This window comes from Spermophilus citellus (genome assembly GCF_964194105.1).
Source record: "Spermophilus citellus genome assembly, chromosome: 3".
Lineage (NCBI taxonomy): Eukaryota > Metazoa > Chordata > Mammalia > Rodentia > Sciuridae > Spermophilus > Spermophilus citellus.
In genome coordinates, this window is record NC_138184.1 from 73,776,620 (window position 1) to 73,804,374 (window position 27,755).

The 27,755-nt window shown below is 37.7% G+C and overlaps 1 protein-coding gene across 1 annotated transcript in view; it reads right to left on the reverse strand.

Annotated features, from left to right (window-relative positions):
• The window catches only part of MAPK1 (mitogen-activated protein kinase 1), a 77,829-nt gene that overhangs the window by 9,303 nt on the left and 40,771 nt on the right, over positions 1-27,755 (reverse strand). The window contains exons 3-7 of the mRNA XM_081287998.1: positions 27,376-27,565; positions 18,071-18,187; positions 14,575-14,689; positions 14,187-14,318; positions 336-445 (exon numbers count right to left, since the gene is read on the reverse strand). Of these exons, the coding sequence (XP_081144124.1) occupies positions 336-445; positions 14,187-14,318; positions 14,575-14,689; positions 18,071-18,187; positions 27,376-27,565 (664 nt within the window). The remainder of the gene's footprint in view (positions 1-335; positions 446-14,186; positions 14,319-14,574; positions 14,690-18,070; positions 18,188-27,375; positions 27,566-27,755) is intronic.

The window sequence follows — 27,755 nt, forward strand, 5'->3', positions numbered from 1 at the left end:
ATTTGTCTTTTCCTTCTCTGGACCATGACAATGGTCTCCAGCCTCAGTTCCCTGCCCTCTACATTCCACACTGGTGAAGCTATTCCCCGTTATCCATGCACTGCCCTGGTCCCATCTACTGCAGATGACTTGGAGGAAGTCTTTTGAGGTAGAAAGGTAGGTCTTGGGGACAGGGATCTCAAACTGTGTCCCACAGTGCTTGTTCTCAAGGTAGAGGAGGTAAATATGTTGGGAGGATCAGGTATGCAACCATAACCTCACAAGCTGAACATGGTTAGGCCTGTTGCTCACTGGTCTACATCCCTGAACAAGCAGCCAGGAGCATGGACTCTTACCTCATCACTTGGGTCATAATACTGCTCCAGATATGGATGGGCCAGAGCCTGCTCGACTTCAATTCTCTTATGGGGGTTGAATGTCAACATTTTGTCCAGTAAATCCAGAGCTACAAAGATAAAGGTTTTGTAATGTGAGAAGCAGAAGTATTCACTAAAATACTTTCCATTTAAGTAAACTGATCCATAAAAAATGAAATGAAGCATTACTGAGGGGCAAGCAGCTAGCATACTGAATGCCTCTTGTCTCTTGAAACTGTGAATGTGGTGCTGACCACCAATCATATATTTCAATGCTCAGCAAGATGGAGTGGCTAGACAAAGGCTAAAAGTGGAAGATGAGGACACAAACTTACATTTGCCTAAAAAATGTGACATTTTCCAAATCACTGATCTGTAGTTATCGAAAGCAAAGTACTCCTTTCAGATTAACTCTGAAGTCATTTTTGCTATGGTCATTTTATCTGTTAACACAAAGAAAAGGCCTCTACAGTCATAAAAGACAATAGTCTTTTCAGGTCCTGGCTAATAGTCACATGTGACCCACAGGCTATAGGCTTACTACTTCTTAGATGGGAGTCTTTCTGGAAGGCCCAAAGTTAAAAGCACTCTTTTGATCTGGCTAGGTGTAAAGAGTTGAGCATTTCCTTTGCATCAGAAGCCCAATAAGAGGATCAAGTGCAGATCAATGGGAATGGAACATATGGGCAGCTAATGAGAAGCCTACCCTAGCCTCTGTAGTTAGTGACCACCTCAGGTCATGACTGTGGCCAAAGGGCAAGGTTAACACTGCCTGGGACAAAGGTTTGGGAAAATATGTATTAGAAGGAGTAGGATTGTACCAGGGATTGAAACCAGGGGGGTTTACCACTGAGCTACATGTCCAGCCCTTTTTATATTTTATTTAGAAACAGGGTCTTGCTGAGTTGCTTAGGGCCTCACTAAGTTGCTAAGGCTGGCTTTGAACTCAAAATCTTCTGGCCTCAGCCTCCTGAGCACTGGGATTACAGGCATGAGGAGTAGGAATTCACAAGAAAAAACAGATGCAAGAAAATACATTATTGACTGGGCGTGATGGTGCATGCCTGTGATCCCAGCAGCTTGGGAAGCTGAGGCAGGAAGATCAAGAGTTCAAAGCCAGTCTTATCAACTTAGTGAGGTCCTCAGCAACTCAGCAAGACCCTGTCTCTAAATAAAATATAAAAATGGGAGGCGGGGGGCCTGGGCCTGTGGCTCAGCAGTAGTGCACTTGCCTGGCATGTGTGAGGCACTGGTTCGATTCTCAGCACCATATATAAATAAACAAAATAAAGGTCTATCAACAACCAACCAACCAACAAACAAACAAAACAACAAACCACCACCACCAACACCACCACAAAACCCCACAAACACATGCATAAAAGAATACATAAAAATGGGCTGGGGATTTGGCTCAGTGGTTAAGCCCTTCTGGGTTCAATCTCTGGTACAAAAAATAAAATACATAAATACATTACAGTTTTGAAGATCAGGTTACAAAAGGCTCTTCTTTTAAAAACATTTTGGTTCCTTTCATTTAACAATGTTTAGACCAATGGTTTTCAACTTAAGCAGCAGGTTCTCTCTTCACATTAAATCCTAACAGGAGGAGCCTCAAAATATGGAATGGATAAAAAAGGAACTACCCGATCTTTTCTTGAATCCTAGTTCATAGACCTTCAGGCACCCCTAAAAAATTCAAGGCTCAAGTATGAGAACCTACTGCAAGTCTGAGAAACTACTAGTCAATGACAAATACAGTTCTTTTTTTAAAAATATTTTTGTTTTAATTAGTTATATATGATAGTAGAATGCATTTATGAACTTTGATATATCATACACAGATGACTCATTTTTCTGAGTGTACGTGCTGCAGAATCATATGGGTCATGTAGTCACATATATACATATGGTAATAATGTCTTTTTCCTATCTCCACATCCCCCCCTTCTACCTAATCTAACGTTATTCTTCCCTAGTGTTCCCCCGCCACCCCACCCCCGCCTTATTGTAAATTAGCATCCGCACATTAGAGAAAACATTCAGTCTTTGATTCTGTGGGATTGGCTTATTTTGCTTAGCATGATATTTTCCATCTCCAACCATTTACTGGCAAATGCTATAATTTCACTCTTCTTTCTTCCAAGCTGAGTAATATTCCACTGAGCATATGCCCCACATTTTCTTTATCCATTCATCTGCTGAGGGACATCTAGGTGAGTTCCACAATTTAGACATCTGAACACAAGTTCTTTAGAATGTAAATTATCTTAAAACAAAACCAAAAATATGTGCAAGCTTAATGAAGTTTCTTTTCTAATAATGATTATTTCTTACTTTATTTTAAGGTGGCAATGTCAATCTTGCCCATCTCAAATTAGTACACTAAGACCTAAGAGTAGAATGGTAAAAGATCATTTAATAATCAAATGTATTTGGTACACTTTAATATTCGTGATCAGTTTAGCTTACTTTCAAGAAAAGTTTTAATCATTTATTCATTAAAAAAAGTCAATCAACTCTTGAAAGTAGATCAGTAAAATGTCCAAAGTGACTGCTTGTTTACTAAATGAGGGTCAGAGAGGTATCCTGTTGCCTGAAGTTATTGTAAGGGTGTGTGCAGGGCTGGGGCTGTAACCTAGTTGCAGAGTGCTTGCCTGGCATATGTGAGGCACTGGGTTTGATCCTTAGCACTACATTAAAAAATAAAATAAAGGCATTTTGCTCATCTACAACTACAAAATTTTTTTTTAAAAAGGAAAACAAAACAAAACAAACAAAAAACGAAAGAAAGGGTATGTACGTGTGCGTGTTCATATATGTTATACACACAGTTCTGACCCCCCCCTTTCAATTTCCTTTATTGAATGCCACCATAGGGCCAATCTCTTATATTTAAGAAAAAATAATGTCATAAATGACACATTGGACATAATAAAGAGAACTTTTCTCATATCTAGTAAGTGTAAGTGGGTGCTGTATTTAAGAAAAAAAAAACCAAACAAACCAGACAATGAATTTCTACAATTAATTTCAAATTTATTTGTGTCTTTGTCTATAATCTTTTTAATACATATCTAAAATGTACTTTAGGAAATTATGGAATAATGACACTTTGCTTTATATGCTAGAAAACATTTTGGAGCAGGGATCTCCAGACAGGTTTGGCCTTGACTGAAGCAGTCTGGCCCAGCAGAAGAGGTGTTCATGCCTGCAGCTGTAACAAAGGGTCTTCAGATTGGTGAGGTTTAGGAGGAGGCCCTCTTGATAGTCAAGACAATGCCACATGATGGTCAAGAACTCAGATACCTCCAGCTCAAATCCTAGTTGTATCCAATACTTGGTAGATGTATGTATGAGAATTCTTAGATGTATCATGAGCTTTAGATTCCTGTTGTCAGTAACAGGTAATAAGACCTAACTTACTTCCTGCTTTGGACCATCCCTAACCACAAAGAGCTTCCAGATACTTTCCCTATGACTTTCTTGAGAGGCAATGAAGTCATTTGGGCTTTTTGCCCAGTACTGTCTATGCTAGGAAAAGGTTGAATCTGACCACAGATTCTAACAGCACTATTTCTAGTTATTGGGGGGTACTTCTCCCTGGCTCAAGCTTGTTGGTATAAGTAGTGAAACCACTTCGAGGCAACTGGTATTTTGCAGCTTAAGCATTTCTAAAACAGATCTGTTAGCTCTTTCTAGCTAAATCTTAGGACCTTAAACCTCCTGATAAAAATTTCAAAGGAAGGTAGCTTTTCTCCCCCTACTTGAAAAATAACTGAATCTCAGCTTTCTTTTATTGCAAGTGCTATTTCTGCATTATTCATAGCTACCAAAGGAGAAAAGGAGAGAAATGGGAAGCAGCTGGCAGGTGCTGATCCCATAGTCAGAGTGCTGGGCCTCCTCCTCCCACGCTACACAGCAATCTGCTGGCACCATTCACATACTATGAATCATGGTTCCCTGTGTGCATGCTTACTTGGGAGAAGGTTTCTTTCCCCTGGAAGAATGGAAGTTCCTTTGAGGCTGGGAGTACATCTGACCATGATACATGACTCTCCTTAGTGTCCTCCCAGAATCCCATATTTGTCTTAAGTTTAAAGGATACATAGCAATCTGGCCTTCATCATTCTCTTCTATTTATTAGCTCTTTTCTCCTCCTGTGCAGATCCTGAGCAGGCCATTTGCCTGGCTCTCTACAGCACCTCTTCACCTACTCAGCAAAACTTTGATCCTGGATCAATGATGCAACCTGTCACTTTTATCCTCAAACGAAGGTTCTGGGCAATAACCTTCATTTTCAGAGAAAATGCCCAAATTGTACAAACTGTACAAACTCTGCCTCAGCAACCCCAATTCTCAAACCTTATGATCTTAGAACTTCTTATAACTCAAAAATTACTGAGGATCAGTTTCATTTTACCCGCCCCCCCCCCCCACCGCCTTTTTAAAAAAAAGATATCATCTTGCTATGTTGCCCAGTCTGGCTTTAAGCTCTCAGTCGTCCTGCTTCAGCCTCCTGATTAGCTGGGAATTCAGGGGTGCACCACTGCACCTGTCCTCAGAATCAATTTTAAAAAGCACTTAACTTAGCTCACAGCTCAAGTAACTATACCAGCACTTTTCCTTGTGAAACCATTCCATATGCAGTACAGAGCTCAGAGAGACAGGTATTGAGGATGGTGTCTAAAAGAGTGAGCACTCTTTACTGTTTCACATCCTCTGTGCAATTGGTGTTGATTTTAGCTGTGAGAAAATTATATGTGTGGAGCCTGAGGCCTACCCTGGTGCCATGGTCTTGCCCTGGGCTGAGTTGCTATAGTCCTGCTCACTGCTGCTTTGGTACCATGAATGGAGATAGCATGGCAGAGCAGCAGTGTAAAGATGGCTTGGTGCAACTGTGAAAACAGTTTTAACTTCATGAACACCCAGAAAAGATCCTGGAGACTTCAGGTCTAAGTAGCAAATATCAAGAACAATTATGTTGTGGGTCTGGGCTGTGGCTCAGGGGTAGATCACTTGCCTGGCACGTACAAGGCACTGGGTTCGATCCTTAGTACCACATATAAATAAACAAAATAAAGGTATTGTAACCATCTACAACTAAACAAACAAACAAACAATTATGTTATAAAAATTCAAAATTTTCCATTTCATCGAGGCCGTTAAGAACTCCAAAAAAGCCCTGATCAACTCCTTCCTCTATTCTAACAGTGGGTTCATCTTGTATGGCTTAAATCATGGCCTTCCTTCCTATCAAGTGACCCTCACCACTCTCAACAGATGTTTCCGAGGAAAAACTGAGAACCCCAGAGGTAATATTCCTGGACTTCCCCTATCCTCACCGACAATGCCAGGAGGAGAATTTTTTCCTATTCCAAACCAATTCTCTCCTATGTGCGGCCTGCCCCAGCTGAACCAGTCATTTCTACTTCCACTTTCCAAATTTTTCACTCCAACTCTTGTTTTCACTAATCTTATGTGGTCACCAACTACTCCATAGTTGGAAAACCAACTTACATTTTTCAGTTTATATCTTGTCAGGTATTTTTTTGATTGTTTTTTTTTGCTGCATGATGCTGCTATGTAGTCCACTTTCTTTTTTGGTACTGGGAACTCAACTCAGGAGGTGTTTTGCCACTGAGCTATATCCCTAGTCCTTTATAGTCTTTATTTTATTATCTATCTATTTATTTCAGTATCAGGGATTGAGCCCAAGGGTGCTTAATCATTGAGCCACACCCCAGCCTTTTTTATTTTGAGATAGGGTCTTGATAAATTGTTTAGGGCCTCGCTAAATTGCTGAGACTCATTTTGAACCTGTGACTCTCCTGCCTCAGCATCCCCAGTCACTGGGATTATAGGCATGTACCACTATGACTGGCTATATATATATTTTCTTTAAAAATTTTGAGACAAGGTCTAAGGTCCTGAGGGTCTCACTAAGTAGCCAAGTCTGGCCATGAACTTGCAATCCTCCTGCCTCAGCCTCCAGAGTCTCTGGAATTAGAGGTTTACAGGTGTATGCCATTGTGCCCAGCTAGCCTTTCTTAAAATGCCATCTTCTGTTTTTATGAAAACACATGACACTTTTTTCTTTGCTTTGTCTAGTCTTTCTATATATTTTAAAGGGTTCCTATTTCTATCCCATTGCCCACTGAAGGTTTGTTTTCTCCAGCTTCTTATAGTATCACTCTTCTCTCTTCTCAATCTCTTATATAAAAGGCCATGGGTTAAATAACTCTCAAAGCTGTCATTAGTTTAGGGTGGCCAAGCTTCAGATGAATAAATACAACTCTCTGCAGGTAAAAGAAGAGGATCCTATTTACAAATAATGCTTGAATCCAAGTGAGCAATAACAAAGTTCAAAAACTCTTCAAACAGGTTATTTGAGAAATGGAGATAAGATTTCTGACACGAACTGCATTTTGTTATTTATTTATTGTTAAATATTTTGTGGTTGTAGATGGACACAATACCTTTATTTATTTATCTTTGTGGTGCTGAGGATCGAACCCAGGGCCTCATACATGCTAGGAGAGTGCTCTACAACTGTGCTACAACCCCTGTTGTTGTTGTTATTGTTATTATTATTATTTTTAAGAGAGAGAAAGATAGCATTTCTCACCCTTCTTCAAGATGATGGTCATGTGTTGGTTTTACCTGCTAGAGCTCACTGCCTCTGCAAGCAAGCTGTGTTTGCTATGAGGGAGCTCATGGGATTGCCCATGTTCTCTGGCTGTGTTGTGGGAAGGGGACACTGTTTGGCCATTCAGCTGAGTCCACCCTTGGCCACAATGACTGGTCAGGGCATCTAAGCTGGGCACAAACAGGCAACTGAGATCAGTCCCATGATTTGGGCTAAAACAATCAGGAAAACAGGTCAGTTTTCTTCAAGTTCTTGTTATGTGAAACTGAAAAAGCAGGCCTCAAGTAGCTAACCATCAAACCTGCCCTGAAGCTCCCTTACTCTAACACCCATAGCCCTGTCACTTAAGGGTAACCACTGGTAATCATTTGATGTATTTTGTTGAAATTTTCTATACGCTTTCTTTTACATAACTGAAATCATACTGTATAACAAATGTTGTCTTATTTTTCCTGAGTAAATATTACTCATTATTTCCCTATCAAAACTTTAAAAAAATCACCTTTAGTGGCTTTACAATACTCCTTTAAGTAAATATATCATAATCTACTAAATGATTTGATTAACATTTGGCATTTGGGTGATTTCTAATGCGTGGTAGGTGACTTAAATTTAACAAGTTCAAACCAAAGTCTCAACTGATATCCCCCAAACTGTTCCTCCTATATTTCCTGTGAATTGTGTTAACTCTTTATTTATTTATTTACCGAATGAGGTCTTACATTTGTCTCTATTCTTTATATATGAATAATATTAACGATGAATCCAGCATCAATAAATGATAATTCACCTAACCCTCTCAATTACCATATGAGGTGGGACTGAATTTGTATTTTTGAGATGTGGATATCATGAAACTAAGAGGCTAAATCACTGGTTCAAAGTCAAAGGCTCCAAATGGTGGCTCCCTGGTTTGATCTCAGGAGGCAGATTCCAGACCACTGGGCAAATGGTCCCTTCCATGTAATAGGATAGGAATCCTTAAATGTTACTTAGTTTAACTACTGTTCAAACCTAAACAGTCTAATTTCTCCTAAGTTTTAAACTTTAAGGTCACAAAATCTATTCTCTTTCCTTCATGTTTGTTTGATTTGTTTTTAAAGCTCATGAAGATTGGGTTGGGGATGTGGCTCAAGCCGTAGTGCGCTCTCCTGGCATGCGTGTGGCCCGGGTTCGATCCTCAGCACCACATACAAAGATGTTGTGTCTGCCGAAAACTAAAAAATAAATATTAAAAAATTCTTTCTCTCTTTAAAAATAAATAAACAAATAAATGTATTGTGTCCATCTACAACTAAAAAAGATTAAAAAAAAAAAAGCTCATGAAGATAGTCTTTCTTCATTTAGTACTCAGAACAACAAATACTCTAAATATTGTTAGTTTTTAGATTTGATTTAAAAAAAAAAAAAAAAGCATTTAAGGGGCTGGGGATGTGGCTCAAGTGGTAGCGTGCTTGCCTGGCATGCGTGCGGCCCAGGTTCGATCCTCAGCACCACATACAAACAAAGATGTTGTGTCCGCCGAAAAGAAACAAAAAAAAATAAATATTAAAAATTCTCTCTGTCTCTCTCTCTCTTAAAAAAAAAAGCATTTAATCATCTATTATTTTGAAATTCATTTTCATGTGTGAGTAATGATTTAAATTGATTATCTTCCAAATAGCAACTCACCAGCCTAGCACCATCTGCTGAATAATAATCATTTCTTCCCCCTCACTGGAGTCATTTTGGAGAGATTACTTAGTCAAGATTCCTTTGAAGAAAAATTTACAATACTACTGGCTCAAGGGAATCAGCAATCAAAAATTACTAACAAATATGTGAAAAATGTTCAATCTCTTTTAATTAAAGATGAACAAGTTCAATGCCACCCCCATCTCCATTTGGTTGGCAGACCCAAAAGTTCAGTACTCAGAAATGCTGGAACAAAAGATATGGGACAGAATTGCCAAAATGCCCTCCGCAGAGACTCAACCAATTTACACTCTACCAGCAAGCTGTCTTGAGAACATCTTTTCCTCATAGCATTGACCACTCAATGTGCTATCAAACTCTGATTTCTGCTCTTGTGATGAGTGGGGTTATTAAAAACAAAAGGAATTACCGATATTTCAATGTTCATGTTTTGTGTGAGTAAAAATGAGTGGCTTTCCCCCATATTTAAGAGACGTTCCTTTTTTTTTTTTTCCTTTTTGGCGGGGCGGGGGTGGGGTGGGGTGGGGGGGTGGCACAGGTGTCCTGGGGATTAAACTCAGGGGCACTCAACCACTGTGACACAGACAGGGTCTTACTGAGTTACTTAGCACCTCAATTTTGCTGAGGCTGGCTTTGAACTCGCTATCTTCCTGCCTCAGCCTCTTAAGCAGTTGAAACTACAGGTGTGCAGCACCACGCCTGGCTTATATTCCTTTCTGTGAACTATCATTAACTAGACTTTCTTTTGAGTTCCTTGAGGTCTTCCATTCATTTTCTTAAGTTACTTTCATATTTGATACAATCTGGACTATCAGTTTTCTGTAGGCCAGTCCTTTATCTCTTTGTTACTGGTTCTATGTCTAGGGCCATAGAAACCTTGATGGCACAGAACAGACACCCATATTTATTATTAAATGAATAAATTCAAATATTATAATAAAACTACAAACAACTTAAGGGCATGCTAATTGTGGCATGAATTCTTTGCAGTTTCTCCTACCAGTGGGAATATTTATTTCCCCATCACTTGAATCTGTTTTGACTATGTGACTGACCCACTGAGTGAGGCAGATTGCTATTCTGGGACCTGCTCTCAAAAGATCTTGTAGCTTCTGCTCTTGCTCTTGAATATTTTTGTTATCAGGAGAAGCAGCCTAGACTTGTTTACTATAGGATGAAAGAACAACAACTGTGAGGAAGAAGACCAATGGCAAGATGTGGTGAGGTCACCTTGGACCACCCTACTGGAGGGGAGTCAGCAGACCCACTCAACTATACCAGTCTAAGAAACTCATAGCTGTTGTTTCAAGCCCCAAGTTTTGGGGTGGTTGTTATGCAGCAATAGATAGCTCATGCACCAACAGATAGGTCATGTGAACTTCAATGTTCAGTATGAGACTGATTAAGGACATTTATGGGCCATCCCTACAAGGGAACACTCTTCATAACTACATATATGGAACGATCTTCAAACTTTACACCTACAAATGCTATAGAAGAGTGGACATTCACACAATCCTGACGTGGGTACTATTACTAATTCTATTTTATAAGTAAGAAAATAAGGCCCTGAGAAGTTGAGTGAGTAGTTTCCCTAAAGGTCACACAACTAGTAAGTGGCTAGGCTGTGGATTAAACCCAGGAGGTATGGCTGCAAAGCCTGGGCTCCAAACATATGATGCTCTACTGTTCTCCTCTGTACCACTAACTCCTATTTTTCATTTTCTTAATTCTATTTCTATCTTTTCCCTGCATCTGTATTATATTCATCCAATACTTACATTTCAAAATTAATTTCCTAGATTTTAGTGGTATTAATTTGTACTTTCATGAACCAATCTCAAAGTTCATGACCTTAAACTAAGGAAAATAAGCATTAAAAAAAGACTCAGAGCTGGGCGCAGTGGTTTAAGCCTGAAATTCCAGTGACTCAGGAGACTGAGACAGAAAGATCGCAAGTTTGCCTCAGTAATTTAGCAAGACTCTGTCTCAAAATAAAAAACAAAAGGGCTGGGAATATAGCTTTAAGCACTCCTGGGTTCAATACCCAGCAACGCCCACCCTACTAAACAAACTTCAGAAATAATTTAATATGAAACACGACTGACAATAGAAGAGTGAAGAAACAAACAATAAGTGGAGCCTGGAGTTGGTCTATTATCAGAAAATCTTATTATGTAGTTTTTGTTAGGTATGCACCTCCTTTTAAAAAGGTGACTCAGGAAATAACATCTAAATAGGCAATTGTTATATGTTGATACATATATGTACACATGCACATACATACATACTATATATACAGTATATATAGTATATATATACATACATATAGATAAAATAGCAAAAATTAGAAAAAGCTGAGTGCGGTGGCACACAGTTATAATCCCAGTGACTTGGGAGGCTGAGGCAGGAGAATCCCGAATTCAAATCCAGCCTCAGCAACTTAGCAAGGCCTCAAGCAACTCAGCAACGCCCTATCTCCAATAAAATATAAAAAAGGGCTAGGGATGTGGCTTGGTGATTAAGCCCCACTGGGTTCAATCCCTCGTAAAAAAAATAAATAAATAAATCAGAAAAAGCTAAATATCCAACTGAAGATTGAATAGAAATAATACAAAATTATTAAAGATAAGACAGATCTATGTATTAAACATGGAAGAGTATTCAAAACACAATTCTATTAACAGTGCTATTCAAGAACTGCTTCTAAAATAATTTTTACCTTCTCAGTTAAACAGTCCTATAATTTTTTGAATTTTTACAAAAAATGTTAATTTTAATAATAATAATAATTTTTGTGGTGCTGGGAATCAAATCTAGAGTTTTGTGCATGCTTGCTAGGCAAGCACTGTACCACTGGCTATAGCCCTACTAATTACTTTTCAAAAGTAATAAAAATACACATATGTACATAGAAAGAGTAGATTGGGAAAGATAAATAACAAAGTACTGGTAAGCTGCTATATCTCAGGTTCATCATTCAGATTACCTATCACACTTAAAAGAACCTGTGCTTATATTGTGCCAGCCTATATAATCCAAGATAACTTCCCTGTCTCAATGGATTTACTTTTAATTACATCTGTAATTCCCCTCTGCCATGCAACCAAACACACTCAGATTCATGGACATCTTAGAATGGGGAGAGTCACTACCTATCTACCATATTTTTATACTGGTATAAAATTTAAAAAAATAGCTAACTAATATTTTTACCAGATCTCATGTAAAATGAGAATAAAAGACATTAAGATTATTAAAGTCAACCCTAAATTATACAAAGGATAAAACTAATGTGTTACTTAAAAAAAAAAAAAAAAGATGGGTATTGAATCTAAGAAACTTTCAACTAAGGTAATGAGGATTCTGTCCTATTTTTTTTCTCTAAGATTACTAGTTTTAGTGTGGGAAACCAACCTCACACATGACTGAGTCACACTCCCTGGCTGGGTGCTGAGGCGCTCAGTCACAGAAATGTGGCAGAGCTTTCCCCACTCTTCTTGGGTTCGAGGGTTGGTGTCTCGTGCATGGGTGTGTCTTGCTACAGCCCCATGGGTGAAGCTATGCTCACCTGTTCCTTTGTAATATAACCCCTTGACCTGTTTAGGATAGAATCTTCCATGGAAGTGCCTTATGTGTATCCTCTTACTGTGCCTTTGGGTGTGGCCTACCCGGATGTCAATCAACCTGTTGACAGTAGATATCATGAAGATAGACTCAGCCCCCTGAAACTTGACCCCTTGCCTCATTTGAATAGCTTCTCCTCAATAAAAGGGGTCAGCGCATGCTCTCGCTCTCTCTTCCTGTGGACCCTTAAGGTCAGAGGAGCCGTCACAGCTACCCCAAAGAAAAAAGTATCTGTGTCTCTTGTGTGGTTATTTTGCACAGCCCAGTTAGCCCAGTTCAACTGAAGTGACCCCTGAGCCTTTTAGTTGAAAGAACTGAAACCCGGCATTTTAGGTCTTATATTTAGGTCTAAGTTCCAATTTTAGGGATTTTTAATTGTTGTTTTGCTTTTTGCACATGATCGTCTTTAATTGTTCCAGCACCATTTGGTGAAGAGTAAGATAAATAATGAGATGCTCAAATGCTTTCTAAATCTCAAATGCTTCCAGCCGAATGTAGACAAAAGGCCACATACTCTATGATTCTATTAATATAACATTACAGAAAAGGCGAAACTATAGGGATAGACATCAGATCAGTGACTGCCAGAGACTGGGGAAAAAACTGACCCCAAGAGGGCACAGGACACTTTTAGCGATGATGGAACTATTCCATATATTGATTACAGTAGTGGTTAACTTAAAAGTATACGTTTGGTGGGGCTTAGAGTCCTAGTTCAGTGGTAGAGCACATGCCTAGCACATGTGAGACACTGGGTTTGATCCTCAGCATGACACAAAAATAAAGGAATTGTGTCCATCTACAACTTAAAAAAAAAAGTATATGTTTGTTTAAACTCACAACTAAAAAGTGTGAACTTTGTGTGAATTATGTTCCAATTTACCCGACATTAAAAATTATCAAAAGAGTCAGGTAATTATGTGGTACACACCTGTAATACCTGCAGCTTGGGAGGCTGAGGCAGGAGGATTGCAAGTTTGAAGCCAGCCTCAGCAATTTAGTGAGACCCTGTCTTACATAAAATATAAAAATGAGCTGGGGATGTAGCTCAGTGGCAAAACATCCCTGGGTTCAATCCCCAGTAAACCTGCCTCCCCCTTCCCCCCGCCCCCCCCCCAAAAAAAAACCCTAACAATAACAACAAACAAAACCAAATGAGAAGATAAAAAGATTATAAGGTTGAAAATCTCTGTTCCTAAATCTGAAATACTCCAAAATCTGAAATATTTTGAACACCAACATGATACCACAGGTGGAAAATTCCACACCTGACTGATCTCGTATGACAAATCTCAAAGTACAGGTGCACTAAAAATAATGTATAAAATTACCTTCAAGCTGTGTGTATAAGGGGTACTAAAACATAAATGAATTTTCTGTTTAGATGTGGGTCTCATCTCCAAGATATCTGTCATATTTATGCAAATACACACACACACACACAAATCCAAATCCCAGACACTTTTGATCCCAAACATTTTAGGTAAGGGATATTCAACTGTAATTTGTTTTGTAGGCTCCTAGGCTTTCTGAGCCCTGAAGATGTGAACATAATCAAAATTAAAAAGTAGCAGAGAAACCAAAAGGTAGAAAACCAGAGTCATCCCCAGAAAGGAGATATAGCTCAGTGGCAAAGTGCTTGCTTAGCCTGACTCAGACACTGGATTCCATCTCAGCAAGGCAGGAGTGGTGGGCAATAAAGTATGAGAAGAAACACTTTTTAAATAAAGAGTTACCCAAGAGCCATAGGCTGATTTTTTTAGGATAGTGACCTAACACTTTAACAAATACAACAAACAGACAAACATGAAGTTAAGCCAGGGGTTGGGAGGCGGGGAGACAATCAAAGTAAAATTTACCTTTAGAGTCAGCATTGGGGAACAGCCTGTTCCACGGCACCTTATTTTTGTGTGGAAGAGAAAGCAAATAGTTTCTAGCTTTTAAATTTATTATACAATTCAGGTCTTCCTGTGATGGGGATCCAAGAATACCTAATGGATAAAATAATTAGCTGTTAATTACCAAGATTAAAACAAACAACTGCACACCACCAGCTATGGGACAGAATGAACCCTGGTACTACTTTATGTCTTCTTGTCACCAACCTTACCTTTCTTAATGAAAAAGATTTTTAACATTTTAAATCAGAGAAGATAAAAGCCTCATGTCTATCATGGGTTTCAATTATCAGAACTCTTTTACAGTTAATGATGTGACTTTGATGTAAACTGTGCTCAGGAACCTTACCCAGAATGTGGTTCAGCTGGTCGAGATAATGTTTCCCTGGAAAGATGGGCCTGTTGGACAGCATCTCTGCCAGGATGCAGCCCACAGACCAAATATCAATGGACTTGGTATAGCCCTGCAGCAGAAAGGGAGAAAAGGCTAAGAATGATATCTGCTGTTGCAAACAACATGTTGAGATTTCCCTATGTGACAGGCACATGGCTGTTAAGAGTTTTGAGATTCTCCTTTGATTCTAAAATTGAGTAACAACACTGAAAAAACAAATAATAATTTGGCTTTCTTATGAGATGCCAAACAACCAAGATCACTTAAATTTCTTTTTTTCTATAATATTATCATTAAACTGGAATTTCAAAAGTATACATCAGTCCTTTAAAAAAATATTTGAAAGAGAGATTCAAAATTTTTTTATAATGGGAGCTAGAAAAGAAAAAACTCATAACATTTATTGTTTTAGGATATTTGTGGCCCATCTATTCATTTTTGTAAACCTGGAAGTCAACTCAAAAGAAAGATTATTTCGGTACTCTCAGAATGTCTAGCCATCTTGCAAATCGTATTAAAAAACATCATGTTGAAAGGACTAGGGGATGTCCAGCTCAGTGGTATAGTGCTTGTCTAGCATGCATGAGGCACTGGGTTTGATTCCCAGCACTGAAAAAACAAAAACGAAAACATCAGGTTGAAAAACTGTGATCTCTGGGGGAAAAAAGAGTGTGCTGCCTCCAATATTTACATCTCCTTTCTGAGTTATAAAATTTCTCTTAAAGGAAGTCCATTCAAAGTCATGGATGAATTCTGTCTAAATCATAATAGTATCAAACAACAACAACAACAACAAAAAGTTCCAAGGAATGAAAGCTGAATTTTATGAAAAGAAAAAGTTGCCTCTGGTGATAAGTAGGAGAACTGTAGAAATAATAATAGAAAAAAAAATTAAGTCAAACAGTTGAAAATTTAGGTTAAGAATGAAATCTTTTTGGAAAATCAAATAAAAAAACAGTGATAAGATTTATAGCTATGATAAGATGGGTCTGAATTTAAAAATAAGTCTAAAATTATTATAATCTATAATAGTTTTTGCTTTGGGCCAAATCTAAACAAAGGTAAATATTGAAAGTACACACACAAAAAATAAATAGCTAAAAAAGGGAGAAATGGCTGTTCCAGGTCTGGGGCAGGGCAAGTACAAGGTGACCCCAGAGCATCTAATGCCAGAAAGCAAGGAAGTACCTGATGCTAGTGGGAATGTCAAAAGCAGCTCTTACCTGCCAAATCTGGAACAAAAACACTTAACGGTAGAGATGGATAATAAATCATAGAATAAATAAATGGAGATAACTAAAACAAAATCATACAGTTATAAAATCATCAATGAATGATAAGAATACCAGGTTCAAGGTCTGATAAAGAAGACAACTTTAGGGCTGGAGTTGTGGCCCAGTGGTAAAGTGCTTGCCTAGCACATGTGAGGCACTGGATTCGATCCCCAGCACCATTTAAAAAAAAAAAAAATAAGCAAAATAAAGGTAGGAGAAGGAGAAGGAGAAGGGAGAAGAAGAAGAAGACAACTTTAAACAAACTATTTCCCCACAAACTATTATTATAAAGAGGGTAATGATAATCTGATTGTGGAGACCTAGAGGATACCATCTTAATCAAAAGAGCAATGTGACCATTACCAATTATTTGGCACAAACCAGCTGTGTCTTCTGATACTAGGCACTTAGAATACAACATTGCTTCTGTGGTATTTGTGCCAAAAATCCAGGACCCAAAATTGCACAGCATTCTGCAAAATAATTGATCTTCATTCTTCAAAAAAATGGCACTGAATTAATGTTGGTATCTTAGATATGCTAAAGTATCATGGCTGTGGGGAAGAGCATTCCATTTTTAGGGGTATTAATAATGCCCCAAATGGTATGGAAATAAGGTGTTGGTGAAGTGTCAGATGGCATGTCAAAAAGAAGGGAGAGGAGTGAGAAAGAAAAGAGAGGGAGGGAGAGAAGAAGATGGCAAGATGTTTAGTTGTTGCAAGCTCAGATATTAAAAAAAAAAAAAAAAAAAAACAGATGGCAAGATGTTAAGAGCTGATAGATCAAAGTAAAGGGTACATAGGTGTTCAATGTACTTTCAATTTTTAAAAATATGTCTGAATATTTTTTAAGTTAATGAAAAGAAAAAAGTGAATACACTGCTAGAAGGAACATTCCCAGGGGCTAGAGATGCTGCAAATAAAGATTTTACAGTTTTCACTGTAGTAACTCTGCAAGTAGAAGGGAGTGTTGGGCATTTGGAAGAACACAGAGCTAACCCTACCATTTTTGGCTACTTCCCCATGGATGGTAACCGAAAAATGAAGGCAGTATAGGACACTCAAGATCAAGAAGCCACCATGATAAAGATCTACCACACCAACCACTATCTTACAACCAGTAATGTACACTGCATACCAATGATCCTTGTCTGGAATGGCTGTCATGTGGCCCATCAAAGAATGAACCTGTGTGTGGGATTATTTGTAATACAGAGTTACAAGAGAATCAATACAGTATTTTCTTCTTTGGAACACCTGTTACACCAAATCCTTCATTATGATACAATTTCTTTTAGTGGAATTTTGCTTTTATAATGAAAAAATGTAGGATATCAAGAATATCTGCTGGAAACAAATTCCATTTCCTCACAAAAGCACTTAATAGCTTATCTCTACACATAAAGAATGGAGGAAGACAATGGAGCCCACAAGCTAATTAGACCTGTTCATTTCCTAAGCCTCTCAGGACTATTTCTGGTTGCTGGGCCTTACACACAATGCCCAATATGAATTCATATTATTCTCTTCATGTTATATTTTCTTGTTCTTTAAGAATCTCATAATCCTGTGATATTAGGTATAGCTAGTATGTCAGATCTATTTATACTATCCAATTTTGAAAACTTTTCCACATACTATTTGTAGATAATATGTTAAAAATACTGAACCTAATCTCCCATAGCTGCCCTCAATTTTGCCTACTGATTCATACTATTATTTTGCTGAGGAGACACTTTTCATTAAGAGATATATCTGACTTTTATAGGATAGCCCTAGTCTGTGTTCACAGAAATACAGATTACCGTAACTTCTGAAAAAAGACAGCCTGATTGCGCCTTGGCAGCAGTAGGTGTGAAAGTTGCCACAGAAAGGACTGCAGGAGGATGAACCAAGGTGAGGAACACAGACCATTTATGGTAAATGTGACTGGAGACGAAGCCCTCTGACTCTCATCAGGCCAGCAATACTTCAGCTGAGATGGAGAGGGCAAATTCCAATGTCCAGGAATTCAATGCTGAAGAAGAGATTAAGATAGCACCTTGGCTCTGGGCCTATGTGGGTTGGTCAGACAGGACAAGGCTTAACCCAAGTTGAGGCTGGAAAGGGAGGCTTACAATCACACATTCAGAAAGTTCTCTTACTTCTGATTTTGTTTTTATGCAAACAGGTCCTTACCTTGGAATTCAACATAATTTCTGGAGCCCTGTACCAACGTGTGGCTACATACTCTGTCAGGAATCCTGTGTGATCATGATCTGGATCTGCAACACGGGCCAGGCCAAAGTCGCAGATCTAAGATAAAAAAAGTGACATGCCATTATTAGAAATTCTAATCAGCTTGACATCAAAACATAACATTAAAAGTAAAAAAAAAAAAAAAAAAAAAAAGACAACAGTAATAATAAGTACTTGCTATCACACTGTGTCAGACACTTTGCTGGGAATTTTTTAATCCTTCCAATAACCTGAAAAGTAGCGATGACTATCCATGTGCTAAAGATTAGGAAACAGGTTACAGGGCCTTTTAATAGTCAATTTCATTATCTGCTTATCACACAGCAATTTTACTTAGGTACTTGACAAATTGTTTTGGGTAGTCATCAAATCCATCTAGAATCCTTTTTCAGCCCCATACTTCTAGAGCTCCTGTGATGAACTCTTTAATGAGCACTGGACTTATCTTTCTTAGGCTCCATTTCCTATTAGTCTTCTACTTAGTTCAAGAATGTTGGTATTTCTCAAGATTCTTTTCACTTCCTTCCCCTTTCATGTAATCAAATCTTTAAAAAGTTTTAAGTTTCTAAAGCTTCAAAAGTTTCATGTATGGAAGATATATTATTTTCTTTTTAAAAAGATACCCAGTTTCTCATTTTCTTCTCACTCTCAGAAGCACCTCCTAGACTTTCATCATCTCGCCATCTAATACCGTGCTGTTACTAGGGACTAGCTATTTCATCAAACTCTAGTGTATATAAACATAATGTATTTTATCCATAAATGCAGGATATTTTAATTTTTTGGCCTCTGGGAAACTAAAGAGAAAGAGAGGGAGGAAGGAGATAGACACATAGACACAAGAGAGACAAGTTAACAAAGATGGGCCAGAGTATAGGAGAAGGTAGCCTAGAAGACATAGATTAATATGGAAGCTTACTACATCAAGTCATCTAAGAAACAAGGGCCCAAACTCAGGCTAGAGATAATAGGGTCAACGAAGAAGGGACAAATCTAAGAAACATCTGTAGGACATGGGAGTTTAGCAGAATAGCAGTCTGTTTAGATACCTCACAAATGAGTGCCTCAATAATTGAAAGATTTGGAAAGATCTCACCTACTTCACAAATATCTTCCTCTGGCCATCCCACCTTGGAGGCTGACATTGTCAGTAGCAGCAATAGGCTCTCTTGCTGCTTCAACTAGAGCATCCAAGGAAATGCCCATCTGAATTGCATAATTTCCCTGTCTTTGACACACTGTCACTGCATCACTAAAAGGAGCAGACAGCACATCTGCTGTTCCAGTGACTCTTCCACATATTACTTTCCATATGGACTCCCACATGGTGAAGTGGTGAGAAATATTGTCTTCTGTAGTTCTGATCAACTCCAGTCTGCATTCTTGTAATCTACGTAACTTTCAATGTAAATCCTGGGACTCTTTTCTCAGAGATGGCCTTCTTGCCAATGATATTAGACTCATCAATAGTCACAGGCCTCTCAAGGAGATATAGCTGAGGAACAGCCATGAGCTTTCACAAGGCCTTGTACATGCTAGGTAAGTGCTCTACTACTGAGCAACATCCTAGCCTCAGTCATAAGCTCTTGAGTGGGAACATATTTGAATTCTAAATTCTGCTTGACCATCTGAAGGCTTTCAATATATCTGAATCTCATTTGTTTCTTTTGAGCCTTTTCTACCAATTCCTCTGAAGCAAACTGCAGGAAGTTTTTCCAGTACAACACTCACTAGCAACATGAACCAACAAACAGAAATAATGAATGACTGATTTCTTCCATATCTGAAGAGTGCTGAGTCTTCATTTGCCATGTTGGACTATTGCTAATTCATCCTAGTTCTGTGGCTTGAACTTTTTTATTTTTAAGTGGACACAATATTTCTATGTGGTGCTGAGGATAGAATCCAGTGCTTCATGCATGCTAGGTGAGTGCTCCACCACTGAGCCAGAACCCCAGCCCTTGCTTGAACTTTTCAATGTATGTGTGATCCAGTTTCTCTCAAATCACATAACAAATCCCGCATAGATTAAAAAAAATGTATGAAATACGCAGATCAATAATGTTAAGTACTAAAGTGAATGTTTCTAAATTCCTCTAGGACTTTGGAAAGATGGAAGTTGTATTTTAGAAGGCTTGTTAAAGGATAATGAATGCTATGAGTAACTTTGTGTGTGTGTGAGAGAGAGACTGCCTTGCCAATATAACCCACCCCACTGTACTTCTTCCTCCTCTTTGTTTAAAAACAAAGTACTAGGGATTAAACCTAGGGCTTCATGCATGTTAGGCAAGCACTCTGCCACTGAATTATATCCCAGCTTTCCCTATGCTTTTCTTCTAAGCTCTTTGGTTGAACCTGTTTCAAGATGTCGGGTCTACCTCTTCTTGTGAATCTGAGTGAACCTCTAAGCACCTGATCCAATAGAATACAGTGAAAGTGATGCTGTGTGATTTCTGAGTCTACATTATAAACTGGCTTCTACTTGACCCTCTTGTGGTACTTGGAACCCTCTACCCACAAGAGGAAGCCTGGGTACACAGACATCCCAGCCAAAAGGCAGCACCAATTACCATCAAGCATATAACTGATGATTTTACACCCTATCTTATCTTTTGACAAAGACCCAGATACTGGAGAGAAACCAGGCATCCCTGGGCTGCACCCTGACTGAATTCTGGACCTACAGAAAACCATGAGGCAATACATGATCATTGCTCTTTTAGGTCACTATGTTTTGGGGTGATTTGTCATAGAGCAAGAGTAACTACAGTGGTACTGTGCTGAGTTAATAAGACAGGCACTCCCTAATGAAGATATATATATAAAATGATTCTAGAATACTGCAGAGATGCTTCCCTGAGGAGACCTGGGAAAGCCAGAACGAGGTCCTAGAGAAGAAACAGCTGGGTATGTTTGAGGGGCAGAGAGGGGGCAAGGTAGGGTAGAATTCTCCAAAACATCTCTTGAACTGGCTGCTTCTCCTACATCTCAACTGCCATTGTAGTTAGTTTGTGTAGATTTAGGTAAAAATTCACATTAAGTGTTATTTCTAAATAAGTCATGCCTTTGGCTTGAATAAAGACCAAACTCTTTTAAGAAAAAATATTTTAGTTGTAGATGGACACAATACCTTTATTTTATTTATTTTTATGCAGTTCTGAGATCAAACCCAGTGCCTCACATGTGCTAGGAAAGTGCTTTACCACTGAGGTACAACTCTTGCCCAAAGACCAAACTCTTCAAGCAAAACTTTTAGACTACTCTCGAACTCTCACCAACCTAACTTCCACATTGTTTTTATCTCTCACCGTTACTTTTGATTCTAATTTACTTGACACCTATTTCCCTTTCCTTGACTAAACAATATCATCTCACCTGTGGGCCCTATCTATGCCATTCCAGTAAGTTAAATACCTACATGAAAACTCTTCTGAGGAGTTTCGTAGGAATTAAAACCACCACCAAGAATTAACTGCTTAATTTTATGAACTCCCATACTACTTGGTTAGAGTTATAAGTATACTATCACAATCCATAATAAACAACTGTGTTAAGTGTCTGTTTTCCCCATTAGTATGTATGTCCCTAGAAAATGGCAGTACTTGATTTACTTTTTATTCCTGTTACACATAGTGAACATATAATATTTGATGAAAAAAATGCCTTACCTGAAATGTTTTTGAGAAGCACAACCTAGGTGGATTAATGTGCAGAGATTCTAGTAATGACTATTTTTCATAATATATAAATCACTATATCTTTTAAAAATATCAGGGCTTATAATATCACAATAATGATAATAAAATTATATTTTAAATGTGGCAATATTAAGGAAGAAGGAAAAAATAAAAAAGTGGAATTAAAAATCCTCACTGGGCAAACAACTTACTCTAACACTCTGAATGATGTAATTATATATCTATTTCTTTAAAATTTAAACCAAATGTGTAATTGCTCTTCCCTCTTTTCCCCAAGAAATCTGGTCTGAAAGCCATTAAGTGAGATCATGAAACATTAAGTCCCCAATGGGGTAGGGGAAAGGCACAGCAGTTTGGTGGGGAATGGAGCATGTAGATAGTAAATTAATAATAGACTAAAGATCTGGATATGCTATAGGTGAAAAGTGAAGAGGGGTCTAGTAGAAAAGTTGTAACAGCCCACCTGGGGACTAGAGTAAAGTAAGGCAATGATATACAGTCAATTGTTTCATTGGGGGTTGCAAAACGGAGATGTTTCTAATTTTATTATTCTCCTGCATTTATTAGCTGGTATTCTTTTAAAAGGTCTGTGGTTCAACAGAGGTTTACCCTGATACACAGAATCTAGTTTCCCATTCGAAAAAAAAGGAAAAATGTTCAATTCTTTAGAGAAGTGAGCTGGTGTAAGGGGAACCATATTTTTATCATTTGTATCTCCTATACTTAGGACAAGGAACAAGCAGGTTTCCCATGTCACTGGATATATTTTTAAAAATAAAGGAGTTGTGGGGTTTATGACTCTTGAAGATTTTATAACTCCCTTCCTGGTCATCAATGGAAAGTTCATGTCATTTTTTTTCTCCCTCTCAAGTTATCTTAATGTGACAACACCAAAGACTAACCAAATTTACATTGCATTAATGACTAACTGCTAAGACTACAAAATAAAATAGTAATAAGATATGGTATAAGAAACATAAAATGACCTATAAATATTAGGACTTCTATCTGGCTACTTTTTGAAACAAAGTAAGCCCCAAAGACATGTTTCATTTTGTGTCCTCCAGAATACTCCTTTATAGGTACATCCAGAATCACAAGGGCTGCAATGACTTCTATTGGGATTTCTGTTTGGTCAGCCTAGTAAACAATGAGTGCAATCAATATAGCCCATTTCCCTTGTAGTCACACTAAAAATATGCTAAGAACCTTCAATTAAGGTCTCTAATTTATGTTTTTGTGGCCCTGAGAAATATGAGAATCCTAAAATGTCAACATCTGCTAGACCTCAGGGCTTCAGATAACAAATGCAAAGTGTTTAGAGAAACCAAAAAGAAAACTTACTGCTATTGACCTTGTCTGGTATCAGTCAAAAGTTAAAGGTTTAAGTCACTAAGAATAGTTGATACCTTGAGAGTTGAAGAGTAGGAAACACTTTAGTAACACTGACATTAATGGATAAAGGAAGAAATGACATTACTGTCTGCTTAGAAATACCAAAGGACCAAAAATAACAAGTTAGGTAAGGCATAGGGGCTTGAGAGATGGGTATTACAGTCATCTTTGGAGTACAATGCTCTCCTGAATATTTATATCCATGATACAAACTCCATATGCACACTTTAAACATTCAAGTAAATTGTACTAATTTAAATATATAAAATACTTTCTTGGGTTTCTGACTCTCTGTGTTAAATTCAGTTTTGAAAATAATGCCTTTTTTTTTTTTTTGAGAGAGAGAGAGAGAGAGAGAGAGAGAGAGAGAGAGAGAATTTTATTTATTTTTTAGTTTTTTGGCGGACACAACATCTTTGTTTGTATGTGGTGCTGAGGATCGAACCCGGGCCGCACGCATGCCAGGCGAGCGCGATACCGCTTGAGCCATATCTCCAGCCCATAATGCCTGTTTTTTTATGAGGATGACCAACTCATTTATCAGTGTGGGTATAAGTTTTAGTGAGTAGGTGAATAAAATGGCTCTAGCTAGGTAAGGACAAGTCCATTCACAGTGAAGAGATAAAAAAGAAAGTAGTCTTGTTCTGTTTGTTTTATTCTTAAGGATGAGCATTTTCAAGCAAAATTAAGAGCAAACTATTTCCAGAAATATTATATACTAAAGAACTGAGAATGTATCTCCAAAACTCAAATATTCTGTTATAGTAGGGTTCTGTCAGACATTTAAAGGAAAAAAAAAAAACAACTGGGAAATACTCATTGCAACTTTCCAAACAAAAATCTCTAAGAGCTAAAGAAGTAGTAACACCATTCCTAAAAGCAGCTTCAATCTTATTGTACTCACTGGCTTTTAGGTGCACAGATCCAGAAAGAAGGAAACAGTTATAGCCCATGTGGAAAGTCTAAGAATCTATATCAGGATTCTAAGAGGCAATGGTCCAACTTTTAATCTCCACATCTCAATGAATGTGGGGCACTCGGTTTCAAATATCCCTTGACAGTGTATAAGCCAACTGTCTGACTATGGAACCCACTGCCTTTTTTTTTTTTCCTTTCTTCAAATTGAACCCAGGGATGCTCTACCACTGAACTACCTCCCCAGTTCTTTTCATTTTTTTATTTTGAGGCAGTCTCAAGAAATTGACTAGGATGCTTCAAACTTGTGACCCTCTTGACTCAGCCTCCTGAGTCTTTGGGATTATAGGTGTGTGCTGCTGCATTAGGTCCCCACTGCCTTTCTTAGATAGTTACAGAAGGCTCTCTGTAATGTACTTCTACCCAACCTCTCCACCCTAGAGCCAATGACTAATTCCCTATTATTCATTTAATGCTGCAACCACACAGAAGAGGATTTAGTGTTTTATGTACTCATTCCTTACTTTTTATTTCCATCATTCCTTCTGCCTACAATATCCTATTCCCAATATGGCCACCCAGCTACTGAAAATCTACCCATTCTCAGAGGTCTGACATGGATACCACCTTCTTCCTGGCACCTCTCATAGATTGAACCAGAACTGGTTATCTCTCTCCTTTGCATTTGTACACAACTCTTTTCTGTATCTCAGTTGTTTTTTTTTTTAAGCCTTTTTTTCAGTTGTAAATGAACACAATATCTTTGTTTATTTATTTATATGTGGTGCTGAGGATCGAACCCAGAGCCTCACACATTTGAGGCAAGTGCTCTACAACTGAGCCACAACACCAGTCCCTTTATCTCAGTTATAACATTATTACAATGATCTGTTTATCAGATTTCTGATTTATCAGTTTTCAGATTTTAGGAGCAGATACTTATCTCCCTGATCCAACATAGCTTCACACAGGAATGTCTACTAGACAGAAATCCAGAAAATGATATCTACATGTATACTTCTTAGATATTTTCCTTAATGTTTGAAAGATTCATCAATGTTGTAGCATTACCAGTACGTAACTCCTTTGCAGTTCATTGTTATGGATCTATCACATTTTATTAATCCTTTATTAACTGGGCATCTGGATTCTTTCCACTTCTTGGCTACAGGGAAAATTGCCATGAACATTGGCGAACAAATGTTTTTGGAGACAGGTATATACTTAGGAGTAAAATCCTTGCTAATGCTTGTTATTTTCTGTTTTGATCATAGCCATCCTAATGTGTGTTAAATGAAATCTGTGATTTTGATTGCATGTTTTCCTATTAATGATGTTAGGCATCTTTTCATATTCTTATTGTGCATTTAAATATCTTTTTCAGAGGAAGGTCTATTAGGATCTTTTCCCCATTTTCAATTTGAATATTTATCTTTTTATCATTGAACTGTAAGAATTCTTCATATATAGTCATCCCTAGGTATCTGGTATGTGATTGGTTCTAGGACCCCAAGGATACCAAAAACCAACACATGCTCATCAAATCTCTTACTTAAATGGCATAATATTTGCATACAACACACAAATATCATCCCATGTACTTTAACCTCTAGATTACTTATAATATCTAACATGATGTAAATGCTATATAAACACTGAACAGTTGTTACACTATATTGCTTGGGAAATGATAAAAAGTTTGCTGATGTAAGTACAGATGTGTTTTATTCTCTGAATATTTTCTATTTATAGTTGGTTAAATCCATGGCTGCAGAACCTATGGTTGCTGAACCTATAATATACAGGGGTTGATTATATTCTAGTTATAAGTCCCTTATTAGGTATATGGTATCTCTTATTTTTCAGGTCATTTTACTTTCTTGATGAATTACTTTATAGGTCAAGCTTCACAACTTAATGGAATCCAACTTTTTTCTCTTTTGTTGTTTATGCTTTTGGTGTCATGTCTAAGAAGCTCTAACACAAGATCAAAAAGATTTTTTCATGTGTTTTCTAACAGTATTACATGTTTTAGTTCTTAAATTTAGGTCTCTTATCTGTTTGTGAGTTCATTTTTGTACAGGTACAAAGGAAGCATCCTATCTCACTCTTCTGATGTGTCTATCCAGATGTCCCAGCATGATCTGTTGAAAAGATTATTCTTTCCCTACTGAGAGGTCTTGATATCCTTGTCAAAAATCAGCTGACCACAGACACATGGGATTTATTTATTGACTATCAATTCTACTCTGTCTATCCTTTGGCCAGTACCACACTGTCTTAATTACCATAACTTTGTATTAAATTTTGAAATCAAAAAGGGTGAGTCTTGGGGCTGGGGCAGTAGCTCAGTGGTAGAGCACTCGCCTAGCATGTGTGAGGAACTGGGTTTGATCCTCAGCACCACATAAAAAAATAAATAAAATAAAGGCATGCTGTCCATCTACAACTATATATAAATTTTTTTTTTTTTTTTAAAGTTTGAGTCTTCAGGAAGTGCAAGTCTTCTAACTTTGTAAGACTGTTTGGCCTCCTGAATTTCTACATCAATTTTAGAATTCGTCCATCAACTTATTAAACAAACAAAACCCCCCAAACCCAAAAACACAGTGTGCTGGGGATTTGATAGGGACAGAACTGAATCTGTAGATGAATGTGGGGAATACTGCATCTTAATATTATTAGTCTGAATTTCCATTCTTTCATTACAACTGAAGACATCTGTAGATCTCCCTTTTTATTTCTCTGCCATCTATTAATCTTCAGTATATCTTCAGTATACATCTTCGGTATAAATTTCAGTGCATATCTTCAATATAAATTTGAAAACTATAAAAGACTCCTTCTATGGAAGGTCTTACTGAGGACAGAAGATAGTAAGGTTAAGTTGTCTACTGATTTCTGAGAGTTTCTTATAGAAAGCTTGAACAAAAAGATCACGAATGAAACAATTTAAAAACTTAACATATAATACAATAACTATTTGCACATAAAAAATACAAAAATGCACACGTAATAAAAGAACACAAAAAACGCTGGAAGAAAATACACCAATTTGTTAATAGTTTATTATCTCTGGAATGGAAAAAAGAATGGAACAGAGATGATGATGACTGGCACCTTTTACTTGTATTTTTTTGCTAAGTTTTTGCTAAGTGTTTTCTGGAATAATCTTAAATATGAAACAGTCCCCCCCCCCAAATATATATCACCCTAAAAATAAATAACCTGGCTGACCTTGAGATCACAAGTGGTGTTGAGCAGCAGATTGGAAGGCTTGAGGTCACGGTGCAAAACATTAGCTGAATGGATATATTTTAATCCTCTGAGGATCTGGTAAAGAAAATAGCAGATATGGTCGTTGCTGAGGTGTTGTGTCTTCAAGAGCTTGTAAAGATCTGTTTCCATGAGGTCCTGTACTATATATCTGTTTGGACAGGTTAAAGTAAATACCAAATAGCTGGTCAAACTTAACAAAACATTAACAACAAAATTCACCCTCTCTCAGTTCTCTTCCCAAATAGCCCGTAAGGTTTTCAAGGGAAAGGAGAAAAATGAAGAAAATTTAGTGTACCTTTCTGGAAGAAATCTGAAATAGTTAACTCCCTGACTAGGTC